Source organism: Haemaphysalis longicornis, unplaced genomic scaffold (assembly GCF_048455015.1).
Source record: "Haemaphysalis longicornis isolate Haplotype H1 unplaced genomic scaffold, Haemaphysalis longicornis Haplotype H1 scaffold_8, whole genome shotgun sequence".
NCBI classification, from domain to species: Eukaryota; Metazoa; Arthropoda; class Arachnida; order Ixodida; family Ixodidae; genus Haemaphysalis; species Haemaphysalis longicornis.
In genome coordinates, this window is record NW_027526445.1 from 86,406,432 (window position 1) to 86,426,450 (window position 20,019).

Genomic DNA, 20,019 nt, shown 5'->3' on the forward strand with positions numbered 1-20,019 from the left:
CAATGGAATGGGGTTTAGGGAATTCTCTGGATTTTTCTATCACGTGATTGACATCATAGATACGATCCGTGGTTAAATACCTTTTCTAAACACAGCCTGCTCTCTGGGTTGTTGGAAATCCAGGCTGTCACCTATTCGGCGGTGGCCCGCTTAACAATACTTCTCAGTTGTTTGTCTGACCGAAAACAGGTTGTCAAAAGTTTTGACGCGTTTTCCTGTCCAATTATTATTGATGAAGGCGTTCCTCAGGAAGGCATTCTAGGACCACTTCGTTTTCGATAATGACACGCGGACTAATCTCAACACTTCGCGCTGCATTCTTTACGCAGACGATACCCAGACTTAAACAATTATTTTAGACTTAAAAAAGACTTAAACAATTATTTAAAAAAAACTTAACTTAGATCTACCAAACACCGCCCCATGCAACGAAAATGACTGTGTGCGCCTAAATTCTAGAAAAACAGACTTTAGGAATTTCATACCTATAACAAACGGCTCCGCAGCCACCCCCCCTCCCCCCCCCCCCCCCTGTGAATAAATATTGGAGATCAGGCTATTTTTCGGTCCTGCATCAAGTCAGTCCTTGGTGTTGAGCTTGATTCGAATTTAAAACTTCATGTGCAAATTGAATCGGCTACTAAGACCGCATTACTTAAACGTGTATGATTTGGAGACGACATTACTCCCAGCCACATATCCTTCGGACAGTGTATCATGCATTTATTCATAGTCGTCTCGCTTACTGTTTGTCGTCTTTGGGCATTGCATACTTCACCCATTTGTCGTGTCTATAACGTCTCCAAAATCGAGCAGTTCATGTAACAGTTTTCAGCCCCTTCAGGAACTCGGTTACAGGCATTTATGAACGCGGGAAGGTCCTACATCTCAGGTGTTTATTGCAGCAAATATGAGGTCTAATAGTCTACTGTTTTCTCGCAAATAGTGTCCTTGTTGGTGCTTTTGCCACCTCCCACCTTACTAATAGAAACATTACCCTGTTCTTCAAACCGTAGAACTGATTACTACGGAAAAAAAAAACATAACTTACGGCAAGCGAGGTGTCCTTTCTTACAGCCACAGCCCTGTGGCTTTCTTTGCCGGTAGTGGTTAGAGGTTTGCTATTTCCGCATACATTTTCGAAGTGTTTTTGTGCATACTTACTCGAAATGTACTTACGTAGTTCTTGAAATATTTTGTCTGTACCCTTTATCTTTTAATTGTGTAGTTCCCTCCGCATTTACGTTCACCTTTCTGGTTTTATTTAAAGTATTGATTGCTTAGAAATATATGGGTTATTGCGCTATCATTGGATCCTGATTTGTCGATGTCCCCAATGTTACTATGCGTTTTGATATGCATTCACTGATTATTCGTCTAGTATTGCATACTTTCCATTTTTTTTACCTAGAACTCACGCACAACTATATAATGTATGGCCGAAAACATTTACGTTGTGTTCATGCCAGGTTGACATACGGGGGCGGCACACGAACGTTGCAGAAACGGAATGGGTTTATTCCATCGTGACAAAGGGGTGAAAGGAGTGAAAAAGGCACAACACCGCTGCGAACATGCGCTCATATCTGCTGTTGTTTCAGGCCACACTGCTATGGGCTGCCCATTCCTGGTTTCCACGATTTCTTCTGCACTACCAAGACAAACCGCCGCTTAGTCCGGTCCTGCTGCGATACCCGCCGTGTTTGGAAACAACTGCTCAACGCTTGGCAACCCGGATTCGGCACGTGTACGGACGACGCATGCGGAGCAAAGCATTAATTCGATCCAGCCGCCAGCATCGTCGGGCACAACTCCGCTGCGAACATGCGCTCACAACTGCGGTTGTTTCAGGTCAGTTACTTAAACCGTGCCACATGTGTCAAAACCAGCAACTTCTGTCTTTTTGCTGTGTCGTGCCCATTAGAGCTGTCTAGCGTTAAGCAACAGATATTCTCATGTTCGTTGAGTGCATCATCTTTCTTCGCCAACTTGCTTCTCGTGTTATCAGGAGATATAGAATCGAACCCAGCCCTATGAGTAATGCAGAAGCCGATGCTTTTGAATCGGCTCTAAAAACAATAGAAAAATTGCAAAGTGGACTGAATTCTGCTTTCATTGACTTCAACGGCATCAAGGAACAGCAAGCTGCTACTAATGAAGAAATTAAGAAGCTCATAGCGAGAGTGACTGCACTTGAAGCAGGTCCAACCGATGGCACTTCCTCTGAAGCGGCTCCTCCTCAGAACACTCTACAAGATATCTTGAGTCAGCTACAACAAATTACGCACAGATGTGACAACGCTCAAAATAGGTTAAGACGTTTAAACTTGTTATTTTTCGGGTTAGATGATGATGAGAAAGATGATTGGCAGCGTCTGAGGAAAAGATCATAAAATTTTGCAAAGAAAAACTCGAACTTCCCACGAGCACTACTCAATATGAACGTGTACACCACCTCGGCAAATTTTCTAGTGAAAAAAAACTGGCCCATAATCGCTAAACTGTCTTCATTCAAGGACAAACAAAGTATCCTGTCGGCAGCACGTAGGCTAAAGGGGACAACATTTTGCATTGGTTAAGACATTGCGCCATCAACACGTGCAGTTCGAAGAAAGCTGGTAGCTTTTGCCAAACCCTTAGACAAGCCATTTAAGTTGGTACTCGACAAGCTTTATGTAGATAAAAAGGTTTATGTTTACGATAGCGACAAAGACTCAGTAGTATTATCTATCAAATAGCTAAATGCGAAGAGTTCTGGCTTGCATAAGCTGCCATTCGCGCCGCAATCCGCTCCGTCACTCTCGGTGGTCTATACTAACATCCGAAGTTTGCTACCGAAACGAGACACACTTTGTTCATTTCTAGATGATAGTGAACCGGATGTTATAGTACTAACGGAGACATGGCTGCATTCAGATATTCACGATCATGAAATACCACCAAACATTAGTCTTTGCGATATCTATAGAAACGACCGCATAGATAGGCGTGGCGGCGACATACTTATTGCCATTAAAAAACACTCCAGTCTTAATGTATTGATTCCATGTCTTCCCCTAAAATTGTCTCGGCTGCTTTTAAGTGCGAATGCACTTCTTAAGCGAGCCTGAATCGTCCGCCGCCGTAGTCCGCATAGCAACAGCTGCGGGTGCGCGCGCTCCTCGTCTTCCCTAGCAACGGGGGGAGATGGGCGCGCGCTGCCTGGCCGCTGACATGGCACATACCCACGTGGGGGATTGGCCAGGAATCGGGCGTGAGAAGGGCTAATGCACCCGCTTAAAGGAGTACTGACACGAAATTTCAAAGCTGAGATCCGCTATAGCAATCAAGTACAACGACAACACAAATAGGTGTCTGTGAATAAATGCATCTTTCTTTCTTTGTAGTTGTGTGTGTGTGTGTGATCTCTCTTTCGCGAACATTACCGAACCGCGCAAATTCAACTCGTGCATTCGCACTTTCACATTCTTCCCCTCGGGGAAATGCGGTGAATTTTTTCCTATGTGTTCAAGTGCGGTACTTATTGACGCATGTTAGCGGGCCCCAGATTCCGACAATTCCTTTTTGAATTGCTTGCGGGAAAGCGTTTTTAAAGCACTCAATCTATGTCCTGCCACCCATGTTTATCTTCTTGGCGATTTCAACTTTCCGTTCATCGTTTGGAACATATGTCATCTTCATGTCACGCGTCCAAGGAACTAGTCAATTTAACGTTAGATTTCAACCTCTTACAAATCATTAAAGAACCCACCTGTGCTTCCAATATCTTAGACTTGGTTTTCACTAACGCTCCTGACACAGTAATACCACTTTAAAATGTGGACGGCTTTAGTGACCATAATCTTCTTCAAGTAACTCTTCGCATCCCGAAACGTGTGTCTGGCACAACAACAATACAAATTCGCGATTACAATAAAGCCAATTACGATGAGATTAACTCTCAACTAGAACCATTTTTCCACCAAGTGTTACTACCCTCGTTTAACTTTCGATCCGTAGACGACAACTGGGTACACTACCGGGACAAATTATCAGAGCTAGTCGACAGGTACGTTCCGCTAGTGTCTATAACTAACGATAATTCCAACCCATGGTTCACACAGTCCCTTCGTAAACTACGAAACAAAAAGAAGCGTTCGTACAAAAGGGCAAAACGCGTGTGCACTACCGAGGCGTGGAAGGCATGCAAGGATTCGTTGAAAAGCTATTACTCGGATATCTTTAGCAAAAAATAAATACTACTCACAAGACCTACCATCCCTGCTCAATTGTAACCCCCCAAAATTTTGGCGAACCATATGTCCGGCCAGAGAAGCAAACCCAATAACTTTACACGGAACAGATAACATACCCATCCCTAGCACCGATTGCCCCAAAGTGTTGAACGCGTTTTTTTTCATTTTTTTTTTCACTCAGGAGGACTATTCCAATGTTCCAATCTTTTCCGAACTTGACGCCGCATATATGGAACCCATTACTATCACTGTTGAAGGCATTGAATCACTCATTAGGAACCTAAAAATATCTACATAAGCCGGTATCGATAACATGAATTTGAAGATATTGAAAAACACCCTCGCTATATCAAGCCAGATCTTATGTCATAGATTTCAGCAATCCCTATCATCTGGAATGTTACCTGCCGACTGGTTAGTGGGAAAAATAATATCAATTCACAAAACTGGAGATATTAAGCCGCCTGACAACTATCGACCGATATCATTAACCTGCATATGCTGGAAAATGCTGGAGCATATTATCAGTTCTAACGTGTGCAATCACCTTGAGGCACACAATTTCTATTTTACTGATCAACACGGATTTAGGAAGGGATTTTCCGGGGACACAAAATTGTTCGAACTAACGACTGACTTGCACTCTAACACGGACCTTAAAACTGACTATCTTTCTTGACTTTTCTAAAGCATTTGACCGCGTGCCCCAGTGTCGCCTAATCTCTAAATTATCTGCTCTTCGTCTTGACTCTTTAACATTATCCTGGATTCTAAACTTCCTTTCTTTTCGGCAACAGTTCACAGTTGTTAACAATTTTTCTTCCCCACTTTCTTCTCTTAGTTCCGGTGTGCCATAAGGCAGCGTCCTTGGACCCTTACTCTTTTAATCCACATTAACGACTTACCGACCCAAATAACTTCCTGCACGCGACTTTTTGCAGATGACTGTATTATTTACCGTCCCATTTATACTACTGATGATCACTTAGCACTCGAAGCAGATCTTAACCTTCCTTGTAATTGGTGCTCCAAATGGCTCATGACATTAAACTTTACCATGTGCGTGGTAATGTGCCTCAGCCATAAACATGTAAATTCGGAATTTTCTTATCACTGAAACAACACTGTGCTTTCCCATACTTCTTCGTACAAGTACCTTGGTGTTCTTCTTACAGCCGACCTTTCATAGGTCCCTCATATCACGTCTTTATGCGCCAAAGCATCACGTTCGCTGGGTTATCTACGTCGCAACTTGCGAAATTCACCTACTAAACATTCGTAAACTCGCCTTTCAAACATTCATCCTGCCACAATTAGAATTCGCCTCGCCAATTTGGTCGCCTAACCAGAATTACGTAATAAATATGATAGAAATGGTACAGAATAGAGCAGCCCGGTTAATATCACGTAACTACACTATCAATTCCAGCGTAACACAAATAAAACTACACCTGCAACTTCCATCATTAGATATCCGCCGTAATATTGCTGCTTTATGCCTTTTCCACAAATATATTTTCACCCATAAACGAACCCGGCTTCCACTTCAAATACCTCGTTGTTTTTCACGCAGATTGCATAATCAGTCAAGTTTCATGCGCATATACGGTAAAACCAATGCATTTATTTCATCCGCACTGCCTCGTGTCATCCGCCTTTGGAATGATCTGCCCGATAACATTGCCACCATATCTAACCCCGAAACATTTCGCCGTCAGCTACTCCTGCATTACACTATTTAATGGTGCTAAAATATTTTTGTGCAACGCCCATTACCAATATTTTCGTGTATGTTGTGTGTGTGTGTTTTTTTTCCCTCTCACAAATAGTAGGCCACAAGTGTACATGTAAGGTGAAAAAATGATCGCCTTGTTCTTTCGAAATATGTATAATGCATTTACATTTTGTTGTTACGATGTTCCTGTCTTCAATTTTTAGTTTGTTTTGTTATTGCGTTTTAACACGCCCCCCTCACTCCATGCCCTCCAATAGGACCTGTAAGGTTTCCATAAATAATAATAATAAATTAAAAGGGAGAGCTAGCTTACAGGCGAGCTGTATTTATAACCACTGAGAGGGGAGCCGAAGCCGAGAGTGTGGTGACGACATGTCACGTGTCTCAATGGCACGCAATACAACATTCCTCCGGACGCAATTTATGATAACATAACTGTAGCGAAAGGGAACCAGTAAACCAGACGTCCGGTTATCAGCGATGCCTACGAACGACTGCCGCGAGAGCCGCGCTCGTGGAGCGAGCCCCCGCTGCCTGCCTCGTGGCGCGCTTCTTTCTCTTTATTCAACATACTCCCGCGGCCCCAAGTTGATCAGGGGTTTGCTTCAAAAAAGCACAGCCGCTGCACTGGACGACGTATTTCCCGTCCCGATGACAGGCGTAGGGAACACGAGCGCACAACTCTGTCGCGTCCGGGAAATAGTTGAAGAATGCGCCCAAGTTGCCAGAAGGCCGGCGGCGAATTGTCCTGTACGAGCACTACGTCCCCCACTTGGAGCCTGGAGGGAAGCTGCGCTGTTGCCTCGTGAGCGGATCGGAGCAGCAGGAAGTACTCTCGTTTCCATCGACGCCAAAGACGCTCCGTTACGATCTGACGGTGCCGAGCTCGTCTGCGTAGCTCGCTGCCCGTGGACAGCGGTTCTGGAAGGCCGAGTTGCTGAGGCAGGCACGTGTTACTTTTGCCCAGCCAGAAGTGCGCTGGGGTCAGCGGGTATGGCTCAGCCGCGTCTGCCGAGATATACGTAAGGGGCCGGCTGTTAATTACTGCCTCGACTTCGCAAAGCGTCGTCTGCAGCTCTTCAGTAGTGAGGCAACTGCGGCCGAGAATTCGCCGTAATGTCTCCTTGGTGAGCCGGATTAAGCGTTCCCACCAACCACCCCACCACGGAGCTCTTTCGACGTTAAATTTCCAGGAAATGTTGCGGCCGCTGCAAAAATCAAGGACGGGGTCTTCCGGAGCCGAACGGAGAGAGCGTGCGCAGTGGTGGAAGGCTAAGGCGTTATCCGAGTAAATTGTCGATGGAATACCGCGTCTAGCGATAAACCGCCTGAAAGCAGACAAGAAGCTCGATGACGTCATCTGAGATGTGAGCTCAAGGTGGACGGCTCGTGTCACACCACAGGAGAAAACGGCGACGTAGGCCTTTGTTTGCGCAGGATTCTTCGTGCGACAGAACAGCGGTCCACAGAAGTCTACACCGACAACTTCGAACGGACTGGATTCAGTGATACGATCTCGTGGTAGAGGCGCAACTGGAGCTGTTTCTGGTGTGAGTTTGTGTCGACGACAAAGCAAGCATCCGTGCAGCACTGTCTTCACCACTTGACGACCCTTGATAATCCAAAATCGGTCTCTCAGTTCTGTGAGAGTGCTGTCAACACCCGCGTGCAACAGGCGCTGGTGGGTTGCGATGATTAGTAGCCGGGAAAAGTCGTGACGGGCCGGCAGGATGACGGGGTGACGGGTGTCAACCGAGGATCCTAACTGCTGTAGGCGTCCGCCGACGCGCAGGATTCCATCGTCGTCCAAAAACGGCCGTAGTAAAATGAGGCGAGTTGCAGTTCCGGCACGCTGACCACGTGACAACGCTCGCATATCCTCCGGAAAAGCTTCGTTCTGTACGAACCGGAGCCAGTAGCGTTCCGCCTTGAGAACTTCATCGCTCGTCAGTGGTCCCCTTGCTGAATGCGTTAACTTTCGCGTATTTTCGACGAAGCGCTGTATCCAGGCAGTTACCCGAAGAAGCCTGGAGTACCGACTGTACGACTTGATACTTAGCAACGGCTCAGCTGGCGTTGTTACTAGCGCGCATGAAGCTGTCTGTAGAGATGGCGGTTCACCGACGTCCGCAACTCTTTCTCTGTCCGTTGGCCTATCCTGAGATTGCAGTGCGAGCCAATGTGGGCCATGCCACCACATTTCCGTGGCTGCGACAGCGGATGCGGCAAGGCCTCGAGTAATCAAATCGGCTGGGTTATCCTTGCTGCGACAATGAGCCCACGTCCCTTGGCCTTGTGTCAGTCGTTGTATCTCGGACACGCGATTTCTCACGAATGGCGGCCATCGGCTCGGTTCCCCCGAAATCCAATGGAGGGCGATTTTTGAATCGGTCCAGAAGAAATACCGAACTTCTGACAGGCACGGTAGCCGTTTCAGGAAATCAAATAGTCGGGCAGCTATCAAACAGGCGAGGAGCTCAAGGCGTGGGAGAGAGGTGGTTTTGATGGGTGCAATGCGGCCTTTGCTGAGCAGCAGGTTCACTTCCCATCTTCCGGTTTCCCATGATAACGACCGGACGTAGACAGCAGTACCATAGGCTCTCGGGCTTGCGTCAGCGAACACGTGGAGCTCTCGAGTGTCGTGTTCCGTGTACTTCATCGTGAAGGCATGCCGTGGCAAGCAAATGCGTCTTAGGTCGCTGAGCTCGCTGCACCAGCTGTTCCACGCATTGAGTTGAGCCGTCGGCAGTGGTGAATCCCACGGATGCTGCAGTTTCCATAAGTCTTGGAAAATGATCTTCGCTCGAACGGTGAAAGGGGCCAGAAATCCTAGAGGGTCGTAGAGCCGCGCGAACGACTGGAGCATTGTCCTCTTTGTCACTGGCTTTGTGGATACAAAGGTGGCGACATTGTCCGCACTTAGCACGACACTGTCGTCTGAGCGGTCCCACTGCATACCGAGCACCTTCATGTTACAAGGGTCCCCTCCTTCCGTTTCAAAAGCCACGTTGTCTTCAAGGAATTGGCTTCGCAGGGACGAAAGGTTCGAGGCCCATTTCCTCAGTTCCATACCAGCACCCGCCAAAATGGACCTCGACTCGGCGTAGATACGCTTGGCTTGCTCGGCGTTGTCGACCCCGACGACAAGGTCGTCCACGTAAAACGCGTCGACCAGTTTGGCGACCGTGTCTGGGAACTGCTCTTTACATTCCTTTAGGTGGTGACGAAGTGTTGCGGCGAGTAGGAATGGGCTAGACGTGGCTCCGAATGGCACTCTTGTCATGCGCCAGTGGACTATCTGAGGAAGAGGGTCTTCTTCATTCGGAAGGTGCTCCACCCAGAGGAACCTTAAAGCGTCCCGATCTTCCTCGCGAATAACCATCTGCAGGTACGCTTTCTTTATGTCTGCCACGAGAACGACGTGATGGCACCGGAACTCAACCAGCAACTTCAGTAAGTTTGCGTCTAACTTTGGGCCTTTCAGTAGCACGCTGTTCAAGGATGGATGGCAGGGAACATGGGACGACGCGTCGAAAACAACTCGAAGCTTGGTTGTCACAGCATCACGACGCACGACACCATGGTGTGGCATATAGTAGGTGTTCGGTTTCCCATCCTCTTTGTCGCAGGTCACTCGTTCCGCATGGCCCTCATCAAAGTATGTGCGGATGGTCTTGTCGTATTGCCTTAGTAAATCTGGCTGACCGCGGAAGCGTTTGAGCTGCATACAGAGCCTCTGCTCTGCAAGCCGATAATTGTTATCGGAGACATCGAGCCCCGGCTCTCGAATTAGAAGGGGCACTTCATAGCGGTCGCTTGCCTTGCGAACTCCCTGCTGGAACTGGAGGATGGCGGGGTCATTGAATCCTGAGTTTTCCGATGATCCCTGAATGCCGATTGCTTCCAGGCGCCACATGGACGACAATTCAACGTCAGCGGCGGCGTCTTCAGGGGGCGCTTCCCCGAGCGACAAAAACAGCGCGCTGGAGTGCGCGGTCGAAGGACTTGGGCCTTCAAGTTGGGCACCTTGCACAGTCCAGCCCAGAACTGTTTCCACGGCTGTTAGCGAGGGAGAAATCCGAGAAATTCGTCCCGTGGCCACCTTCCAATATGCGTCCGACCCGATCAGCACGCTTATCTGATGCTCCTGAAACGTGGCCGAAAGCCGGGCATCAGCCGCAACTTGACACTTAGCGGCCATCGAAGTGAGAATCTCTTCGCTGACGGGCGGGCTTGTGACGTTACAGATATTGGGGACTTCTAGGGCCTCGATCGTGATGCGCTGGCCATCGTGCTGACTTTTGAGCGTCAAGGAGACCCGGTTGCACGAAACAGGTGCGCTCGTGCGAGTGTTTCCGAAAGTAGCAATGGTAAGACGTTCGACCCCGTCGACGGGACAATCGAGTGCGCGGGACACATCGCGTCGGATGAAGGTCCGCTGACTGCCAGAATCCAACAAAAAGCGGACGAGCAGCTGGCGGCTTGTGCCGATGCCCCATGCACGGCCTGTCTGCAGAAGCACTGGCGTAAGTCCTGCAGCACTGGTCGAAGCGGACGTCACTGCGTTGGCTGTGCCGATTGTCGCCCTGTCGCTGGGACTGGGATTTGGTCTTCTGCTGGGGGGTTCGAACCTTCCAGCCGGGCGTTGAATGTCGCACAGCGTCGTAAGGTGCCGACGTGAACAAAGACCGCATACCAGACTGTTCGCTGACCTGCACTGCTTTGCTAAGTGATTGCCCTTGCCGCATCTGAAGCAGCACTTGCTTGCCTGCAGACGCTTCCGTTTCTCCTCGGGCGACATTGGCGCTCTGCAGTAGGCGATGTCATGGTCCCGAGCGTTGCAAAGCTCACACCCGTGTAGCCCCGAAGACGGCGATTGGGTACCGAGACTCATCGCAGTTGGCGGATCGATGCGCGGAGGCGAAGACTGCTGTCTCCCCTGGCCGCGGCGAGTGGACGGAACCGAACAATCGGACGCGCTCTCCTCTCGGATCTCTACCTGGACGCGGAGAAAGTCCAGGATCACCTTGATTTCCTTGGATCTGGCGGAAGGGGACGCGGACACCTCGGATGCGTCCTGGTGCTCCTCCTTCAGCCTTTGCCGGTACAGGAGGCCCAGGTCGTGCGGCAAGGTCCGCAGCAGTACGCGATGGAGCACGACGGAGTACTGGTCCGGGGAGACGCCCAGGCCCTCCAACGCGTTTATGCGAAACGTGACCGTGTCGTAGAGGACCCGCAATTTGTCGGTGTCGGCCGAATTCTGCACCGGCTCCAATGCGAGCAATTTGTCCAGGTGGTCGTCCACGAGAAGGTCTTTCCGCCCAAATCTGTTTGTAATGATTTGAACAGCGATGTCGTAATTGTTTTCGGCCAGCCTGATGCCCTCGATCGCGTCCTTGGCGGGACCGGTCAAGTACGAGAGCAAGTACTTAAACTTTTCGACGCGCGGCAAAGTCGTGTTCGAGTGGATGCTGGACTCGAACTGGTCCCAGAACCCTTGCCAGTCGCGTCGGTCGCCCGAGAAATTCGGTATCTGGAGCTTCGGGAGTGCGGCGAAGCGGGTTCCCTGCGTTGTCTGAGGGGTGCCCGGTCGAGGCTGAGAAGGTGCGCTCCCGCAAGGCTCACCAGACTCGGCTGTAGCTGCGCTGGCTGAAGGGGCCGGGCTCGTGACGGAGCGCACGCGCGTGCGAAGGGCGCAGATGCGCTCGTCGTAGTCAATGGCATCCAACACGTCCGCGTCGAATTCCTCGTCTGTGAGAGCCGCCTGAATCTGGCTGTCCAGCTCGTGCAAGGCTCGCTGCTTGTCGAGAATTATGTCCAGCAGCGTCTGAAATTCGAGAGTCGGTGCCGCCGGGTTCTGCAGGAGCGCGTCGAGTGCCGTCATCTTCTTCGTGACGGTGGCGCGAAGAACTCCCCGGCGGCGACGAAGCGATTCCATGGCGCGAGTCGGCGGGACCGGACGGCTGGGGGTTTTCGGCACCAGAGAATGTGTAGCGAAAGGGAACCAGTAAACCAGACGTCCGGTTATCAGCGATGCCTACGAACGACTGCCGCGAGAGCCGCGCTCGTGGAGCGAGCCCCCGCTGCCTGCCTCGTGGCGCGCTTCTTTCTCTTTATTCAACAATAACTATGCTTGGTATCTCTGCGGCGGCTGCCTCTGTCAAAGTGGGTATTTCCGTTGCTGCGGTCGGTGCATGGGGGCCGGTTGAAGGTCCTGAGCCGTGGAAGGCTGACGCTGGGCTCCGCTGCTGCCGATGGGCTTCAATGTGGCGGAAGTGTCCTTCTTGGGCGGCACGCGAACGATGGGGATCCTGTGACGAGTCCACTGAAACACACCACGAGGGGTCATGACACTCAATTTGTAAGTCACAGGTCCCGTACGCGCAAGAATTATACCCTGCAACCACTTCTCTCCACTCCTCAAATTTCGCACTTTCATATTATCACCCACACTCAAATGCCTCTCGTGTCGCTTCGATGAGCCTCTGCGGAGAGTCTGCGTGAACTGTTTAGCTGCAACTTATGCTTGAATCGACGGTTTGACCGCATCGAGTCGGGTGCGGAGGCGTCTTCCTAGAAGCAACACGGCTGGAGCTTCGCCTGTCGTAGTGTGGGGGGTGTTACGGTATGCCAAAAAAAATCTGCAAGAGCGGAATGCAATGGCAGCCCTGCAGCTTCTCACAGCGATGCTTTCAGTGATTGAACAAAGCGCTCTGCTTGACCTTTGCTACTTGCATGATAAGGCGCTGTTCGAATATGACGTGTACCTATGGTGCGCATGTACACAGCAAATTCTGCAGCTGTAAACGGCGGTCCATTAGCTGAGACGAGCGTCTAGAGAAACCCGAAGCTGCAAAACAAATCACGCAAGAAGCTGATCGTTTTTTTAGCTAACGTTTGCTCCATTACAAACACCTCTGGCCACTTTGAATGCGCGTAAATAACAACTAGTAGCATAGCACCTTTGAAAGGTCCTGCAAAGTCTTCATGAACACACTCCCAAGGTCGGGTAGGCCAGGCCAATGGGTGCAGTGGAGAGGGGCAGTGGAAGTTCCGTTGCGACTGACAGGTTTGGCATGCACTCACTTGCCGTTCAATGTCGCGGCCAATGGTGGGCCACCAGACGTAACTTCTCGCCAACTCCTTGGTTCTGACCATTCCAGGGTGTCCTTGATGAAGTTCTTCCAGAATGAAGGACTGGTAGGGCTTAGAAATGACCACACGGGTTCCAAGCAAGAGGCATCCCTGCTCCAAACACGAGGGCGATCCGGCCAACCACTCAGCACGTAATGCAACACATTCTTTAACACAGGGTCGCGGCAAGTCTCACGTGCCACGTCCCGGCAGTTCACAGGCAATGTACTGAAACGCAAAACGTAAAACATCTCTTCTGAAGGGGTTTCACTGTGATCAGGAATTGGGAGGCGTGACAAACCGTCGGAATCTCCATTCTCGGCCGATGACATGAACTTCAGCGTATACGTATAAGCAGACAGAAGAACGACCCAACGTTGCAGTCTCGCTGTAGCAATCGTTGGAATGCCAGTCTTCGGGCCCAAGATTGCGTGCAAACGTTTGTGGTCTGTAACGAGGACGAAGGTGTGTCCATACAGGTTTTAGTGAAGCCTCTTCACACCAAAACTAAGGCAAGCGCTTCTTTCTCGGTCTGGCTTGGCCAGGTTCTGCCTTAGAGAGGGTACGGGGTGCGTACGCAATAGGACGACACTGACCTTTGACATCCACACGTGACAACACCGCACCGATCCCATACGCCGATTTGTCACAGGATAGTTGCAGTGGAGTTGTGGGATTGTAGGGCGTCAGCACTGGGGGCACCGACGGGAGACCCTTCACTTGTCGGTAGGCTGACTCGCGCTTGTCGCTCCATGACCAGGGAACGTCGTTTCCCAAAAGCCTATTGAGGGGCGAGACAACACTCGAAAAATTGGGCACGAACTTTCCATAATAATTCACAAGACCCAAACGTGACCGCAACTGATGCTTCTCAGTTGGTCGTGGCGGCTTCACTATAGCCTTGATTTTATCGTCTGCTATTTGCACTCCCTGGGCGCTTACAATGTGGCCCAAATACTACAGCTTATCTTTGAAGAACTCGCACTTGGCCGGTTTCACGTTCACCCCTTTTTCAGACAAGCGCTGTAGCACGGATTCCAAGTTGCGCATGTGTTCTTCGTCCGTTTTTCCCGTTACCGTGATGTCGTCAATGTAGCACGTCACTCCTTTCAAGCCTTTTAGTATGTTATCCATAGTTCATTCAAAAATTGTCGGAGGCAAAAAAACTACGAAAGGAAGGCAATTTACTGCATGCAATCCTTGATGGGTATTCAATGTGAGATACCCTTTTGTAGTCTCATCCAACTCTAACTGTTGGTACTCTCGGTTCAAGTCCAACTTCGAAAACTTCTTGCCTCCTGCCAGGACTGCGAAACATTCGTCGGCTCTGGGAAGAGGATAGTGTTCAGTGTCCAAGATTGAATTTACGGTCATTTGATAGTCACCGCAAAGCCTGAAGGACCCATTGCTCTTTATGACTGGTACAATAGGGGTCGCGTGCTTTGTACTGGTAACACGCGAAAGTATACCCACTCTCGTCAGCTTGCCTATTTCCTCTTCGACTGAAGGTTGGAGCACAAAGGTACTGTTCTTGCCTTCGTAAACCTGGGCTCCTGATTATCCTTGAAATGAAGGCGTGCCTTCTCACCTTGAATTGTTCTCAGCTCAAGACTGAACAGATTACTGTACTTCTGGAAAAGTGCCTCGAGTACTGCAAGCGGCTCCCGTGAGGTTTTCGACGCTGTCTTGATGGCATGCATCTCCTTCAGGCTTGCCCAGACGAGCTGGACGTGCTGTAGCCACTCTCGGCCAAAACGTGGTGGGCCTTCCTGCTGTACAACGTAGAGAGGAAGAACATGTAGCTTGTGACTGTATTCCACCGTGACGTTTACACTCCGGCCGCCGTGATGAGCTCTCCTGTATATGTACGCAGCCGAAGAGTAGTGCACTCGAGGCGCATGCCGAGGAAAAGGCGCTTGAAAAGATTTCCTGGAATAATGAACACTGCAGCTCCTGCATCACGTTCCTTGCACAGTCAGGGTAACTATTATGGGCGTTCACACTGCAGAAGTTGTCACATCATTTATGAACAGCGCCATGTCGGCTTTTAAAGCCCTAACCTGGAACCGTTGCTTAATTTTTCTAAACTTTGCCTTGCAGGCACGTTGAATATGCCCTTTTTGGCGGCACTTTAAGCATGTGGCTTTACTATGTGGGCATCGCCATGCTCCATGTTTCGGTGGCCCACACCGATAGCAATTTGCTGTTTGCAATACTTTCGGTCGCGAGCTTTGAACTTTGTGCAATTCCGCGTCCTCCTCGGGCTGTGCGTGCGGTGCCGTTGAATTCTCTATTACCGACCTTAAGACAAAGCGCGGTCGACGGCTTTCTGGCAGGTCAAATGCTTATCTTCCATGAAAAGATGCCTCTGAATATCGACGGGCTGAAGCCCGCATACAAAGCGGTCACACAAAGCTTCGCCGAGAAAGGTTCCGAACTCGCATGTTTGGGCTAGTCGCCTCATCCCCGCCACATCGCTTCGTCTTCTTTCTGCGTTCTGCGGTGAAATTTGGCGCGTTCCGGAATTACAGATGGCTTGGGGGAAAGTTCATTACAAAATAGTTGGGAAGGGTGTCAAATGATTTTGTTGACGGCTTATCAGGGGTGGTCAGAAATGTCAGTAGTGCGTATGCCTTCGGGCCGATTAGGCTTACGAAAGCGTCAACTCGCAAATCTACGGGCACCTTGTTAGTAGTTGGTAGACACGTCAAAATTCTCCACTTGCTCGAACCCGAAGCCCATATCCACGGTTCCAGCTTCCGAAGGAGTCGTCATTTCCACTCTTGCAGCGTCGTCGTCCTTGTTACACCGGCTGTCTCACTGTCATTCTTCGATGGGGGCGTAGTCCCGTCGCAGGCTCGTGGTCTTCGTCGCCAGTACGACAGACGGGGGCGGCACATGAACGTTGCAGGAACGGAAAGGGTTTATGCCGCTGAGACAAACGGGCGAAACCAAAATGCAGGGCTCGCTAGGAGGCGAGCTGTGTTTATCAGCACTCAGAGGGGACCCGAGGCCGAGAGTGTGGTGAAGACATGTCACGTGGCCCAAAGGTGCGCAAAACAAGAAATTATATTTTGTGTTGCCTGATCCTGACACAATAATAGTTTTACTTATTTTTTGTGTGTTTGGTTGTGCCATTGTAATAAATTTGTCTTGAGCATTAAGAGTCACGGGATCCCCCTGACAGTTTTACTTCGGGACGTACTTGTATTATCTATTACGCATTTTGTAAAGCAAACATGTATAGAATAAACATTGAAACTGAGTATTACTTTCGTAAAGCTTGTGCACAGCGGAGAAAGCTAATGTGCCTGTAATTCTTTAGGTACTTGGGGTCTGCCTTTTTGTGAATAAGAATAATGTTGGCGTTTTTGGGGCTATGGAACCTTTTTTAGCACTCAAGCATTATGAAAGTAGTATAGCAAGTTTTTCCACTACAACATGTCGTCCCTCCTCCAAAAGATTCATGGTTATGCCATCGCCACCTGCAGATTTTTCTGTGTTCATGCCTTTGTGACCCTCTCCGAACTCCTGTTTAGTTACTAGTAGGACATCACAAGTTGCGCTTGTACTCAAGTAGTTTCCCCCGGGTGAACGTCCTTGGAATATAACCCGAGGTACAATCATTCTGCTACCTTTATTACCTGACCCAAGTTTTTATAATGCAACCCTACTCGTATCTGAGTGCGTACACACTGTCGTTGCCAATGGCTAGCTTCCTCTTGGTTACTTTCTAGCTTCCCCTTACTTTGCAGCGTTTTTCATTCTCCTGCCATTTTAAATATACGAATCTAGTTTCTTTTACTTCCATTACCATTTTTGACGGCTTGGTTAATTCCATTTGATCCGCGACCCTTGACACCTGTAGCGAACGAGGACCAGCGTCTGGCTTCCGATATGGTGATGGAGTCGATTAGCGAGGCAGTGAGCGCCCTGATCCTCCTCTTCCTCTTCTTCTACTCCCCCCACTGCCTACGCTTTTATTTCTCAACAACCCCTTCATGGTATCACACTTCGCACTGACTCCCTTCGTTTTCGTAGATTTCAAGCTAGCACCCTAATCGTTGTATCTCCCATCACCTGCTGCGTATTTACTGGGGGACGATGTTGGGTTGTCAAATATCTCGTCTAAACTGACGCCGATCGGCTCGTTCATAACCGGTAATTTGGATTGAGGTGTTATTCTAAAGTCCTGCTATCTGGCTCTGATTGAACCCATGTTGGGTTTCTTAGTTTTCACAAGTTTTCTTCTTTCTTTTTGGAGATTGAACCTTAGCTTGTATCCAACCATCCTATGATCGCTGGTGCGAATCTTACTTAGCCCCTCTTCGCCGGGCAAGACACCCAGTGTGTCATACAAAATGAAGTCAAATTAGTTTTCAGTTGTACCATCAGGAAGTTTCCGCGCCCATTTCCTACACCTTTGTTTGAAAAAAGAATAGGTTCATGAGCGTTACAATATTTCTAGCGGCAAATCCCAGCAGTGTGTCTGCTCGACTGTTGCAAATGTCTATTCCGGAGTTTCCCACTAACCTTTCTCCAATTTTCTTCTTAGCCACCTTTGCGCTAAAGTTTTCACCAAAATCGGGAACTGCGTTGTTGCGTTCTTCATAGCTGATTTGACATCCTCGTACAAGCCGTGTACCGCGACATACTCATACCTTGTTCTTGGCGCATAGGCAAGTACCACCTGTAATCTGCACCGCTTGTTTAGCTTGATCGCAAGAGCCACGACTCTCACGCTAATGGTGAAATCTCCTCCACGTTTAGTGCTATTTCTGTGTATTAAAATCCAACCCCATGTTTTTTCTTCTCTTGTGCTCCTGATGATGATGATGATGACGATGATTGCTATTAGTTTCCCCTTCGAAGCGGGGTGATGAAATGTCATCTTACCAAAAGGGACTAATATACCCACGTTTTACACTCTTGGTTTAATACTAGCGCTGCTTAGGGCAGGAACAAAAGCTTATTAGGCACGAAATACTTTTTCTTCCCTGTTACAGGTGGTAACTGTCCTAGGCAATATTCCCCTCTCTGCTTTTCGTCCACCAGCATTCTAATCTTCTTTTCGTCCCCTCGACAGCCTTGAAGTTAACAGCCCAGAATATGCCCCTAGTGAGCTCTACGAAGCCTTCTCTTGTCCTTCTAAGTTCGCTTATCCTAGAATATCCCACCTAGTGCGCGCGTTGGACGTTGCCAGAGTCAAGTTCCACACGTTAAACCCAATATATACTACATCAAGCCATTTATGTCTTGCAAACACAAGACGCTTATCTTAAAGGGTCTACGTCAGGGTTGGGAAGATTTTTACGGAAACGTGTACCCGAATACAATCTCATGCATACACTTTTGCAGGTTGAGCGACTCGATACCTTGTTTCCGCATTTGTCAGTTTCCGGTGAACCGACATTTAGGGCGGCGTTCCTTTTTCTTTTGTCCGCACGCAAAGTAGATCCTAGGAGAGGTGTTGCAGAGGCAAAAATACGGAGCAGATAAGAATAAAAGTAGGGATCTTTCTGGTCAAGGCCCAGGTATCAATATATGCCTACACTAGCAATAAATAAGTAAATGAATAAATGAAACGATAACTGTGCTTTTAAAAGGGAAATATTTTGATGATGTTAAATGCAGCGTCAATCGAGTTACCACGTCACGACTGTTGTCGTTATCCTATGATAGTGCCGTTTGTACGCCATAAAAGCCAGATTTGTACAGAAAAGGTAATTCATGCTAACAGGTTTGAAGCAAACTCTCACGCAATGCTATCAATCCCAGAAGGTCTTAGATCAAAGTTGGTCTTACATTGTGAGAGTAAGTATAAAGTGCGACACAGTAAAGGACCTTCCAAATCACCATTATGCTTGTTATGTACAAAGCCAACCTGCGCTACCGAATGAAATGCATGGTTTATCTGTCTAGTCTAACGCAACAATCTCTGAAAATTCATTCAAACGATGAATATACGCAAGATACAGGACAACACGTGGCGGTTTGTAATGCTATTCTGGGCACCACATTGGCCAATAATGTTTCTTGAACGAACGATTCGCCGGTTGGTACATTCTGCTCAGTAACAATGGGAACGACACCAGACAAGAGAATAGGGCACAAACACAGTCCAGTAAACACACAAAAATGTTTTCGAATAGTTCATTTTATTTACCGCCTACATGGCTCCGAATACTGACGTCATTTCTTTGAAAAAGAAAGCGCTTTCAACTAACGGCGTGATAACAGGTGAAATAAATAAATTCTGATTGTGTCATCATCTTCACGTTATAAGGGTTTCTAATTGTCTTTTAATCTTGTGATAACAGCGCACCCCAACGTGCGCAGAGACACACTGCTAGTGATTTGCACTTTCCTTCTAGAGCAAATGCCTTATTTAGAAATAAATGCGTTTTGTCGTCAGCAGTCTATGAGAATGTAAAGATGTATTTCCTTGTTTTGTTTAAGCAATCCAACAAAACATGTTTTTGACAAAATAGGTTTCAAACAATTATTACAATGTAAAAGCCGTTTATTTTAAGACCCAGCAGTATTATAACCAGCGTTTTAGTTTGCTGGTTTAAACATTTTCTTGACTTTCTTCGAATGCAGTTTTACAACACCCCTCACAAAAGCGTGAACAGTACCCACCGGTCCAGCCAGCCATTTGAAACATTATTTACAATCAGTAGTCACGCACGATTTTGTTTTGTGGTTGTATGTGTCAACGTGCAGAGGGAATTCGAAATTCCCCTATTACCTTATGGTTTGTAACAATGTGTTTGAGGCAGCAAAAAATATTGGTGACAAAATAACTACTATACTACTTCATCTGCATTTTTCTTTAACTTACGCGTATGACAGCTACCTATAAAAAGGTTTCAAACTTCTTTCAATTTTTATTTATTTATTTAATATTTATTT

General features: G+C 48.3%; 1 protein-coding gene across 1 annotated transcript in view; it reads right to left on the reverse strand.

Annotated features, from left to right (window-relative positions):
- Positions 1-11,854, reverse strand: part of LOC144148369 (uncharacterized) — an 82,570-nt gene extending 70,716 nt beyond the window's left edge. Inside the window, exons 1-3 of the mRNA XM_077679913.1 lie at positions 11,659-11,854; positions 11,189-11,466; positions 8,563-10,969 (exon numbers count right to left, since the gene is read on the reverse strand). Coding sequence (XP_077536039.1) covers positions 8,563-10,969; positions 11,189-11,466; positions 11,659-11,854 — 2,881 coding nt within the window. The remainder of the gene's footprint in view (positions 1-8,562; positions 10,970-11,188; positions 11,467-11,658) is intronic.
- Positions 11,855-20,019: the final 8,165 nt, after the last annotated feature.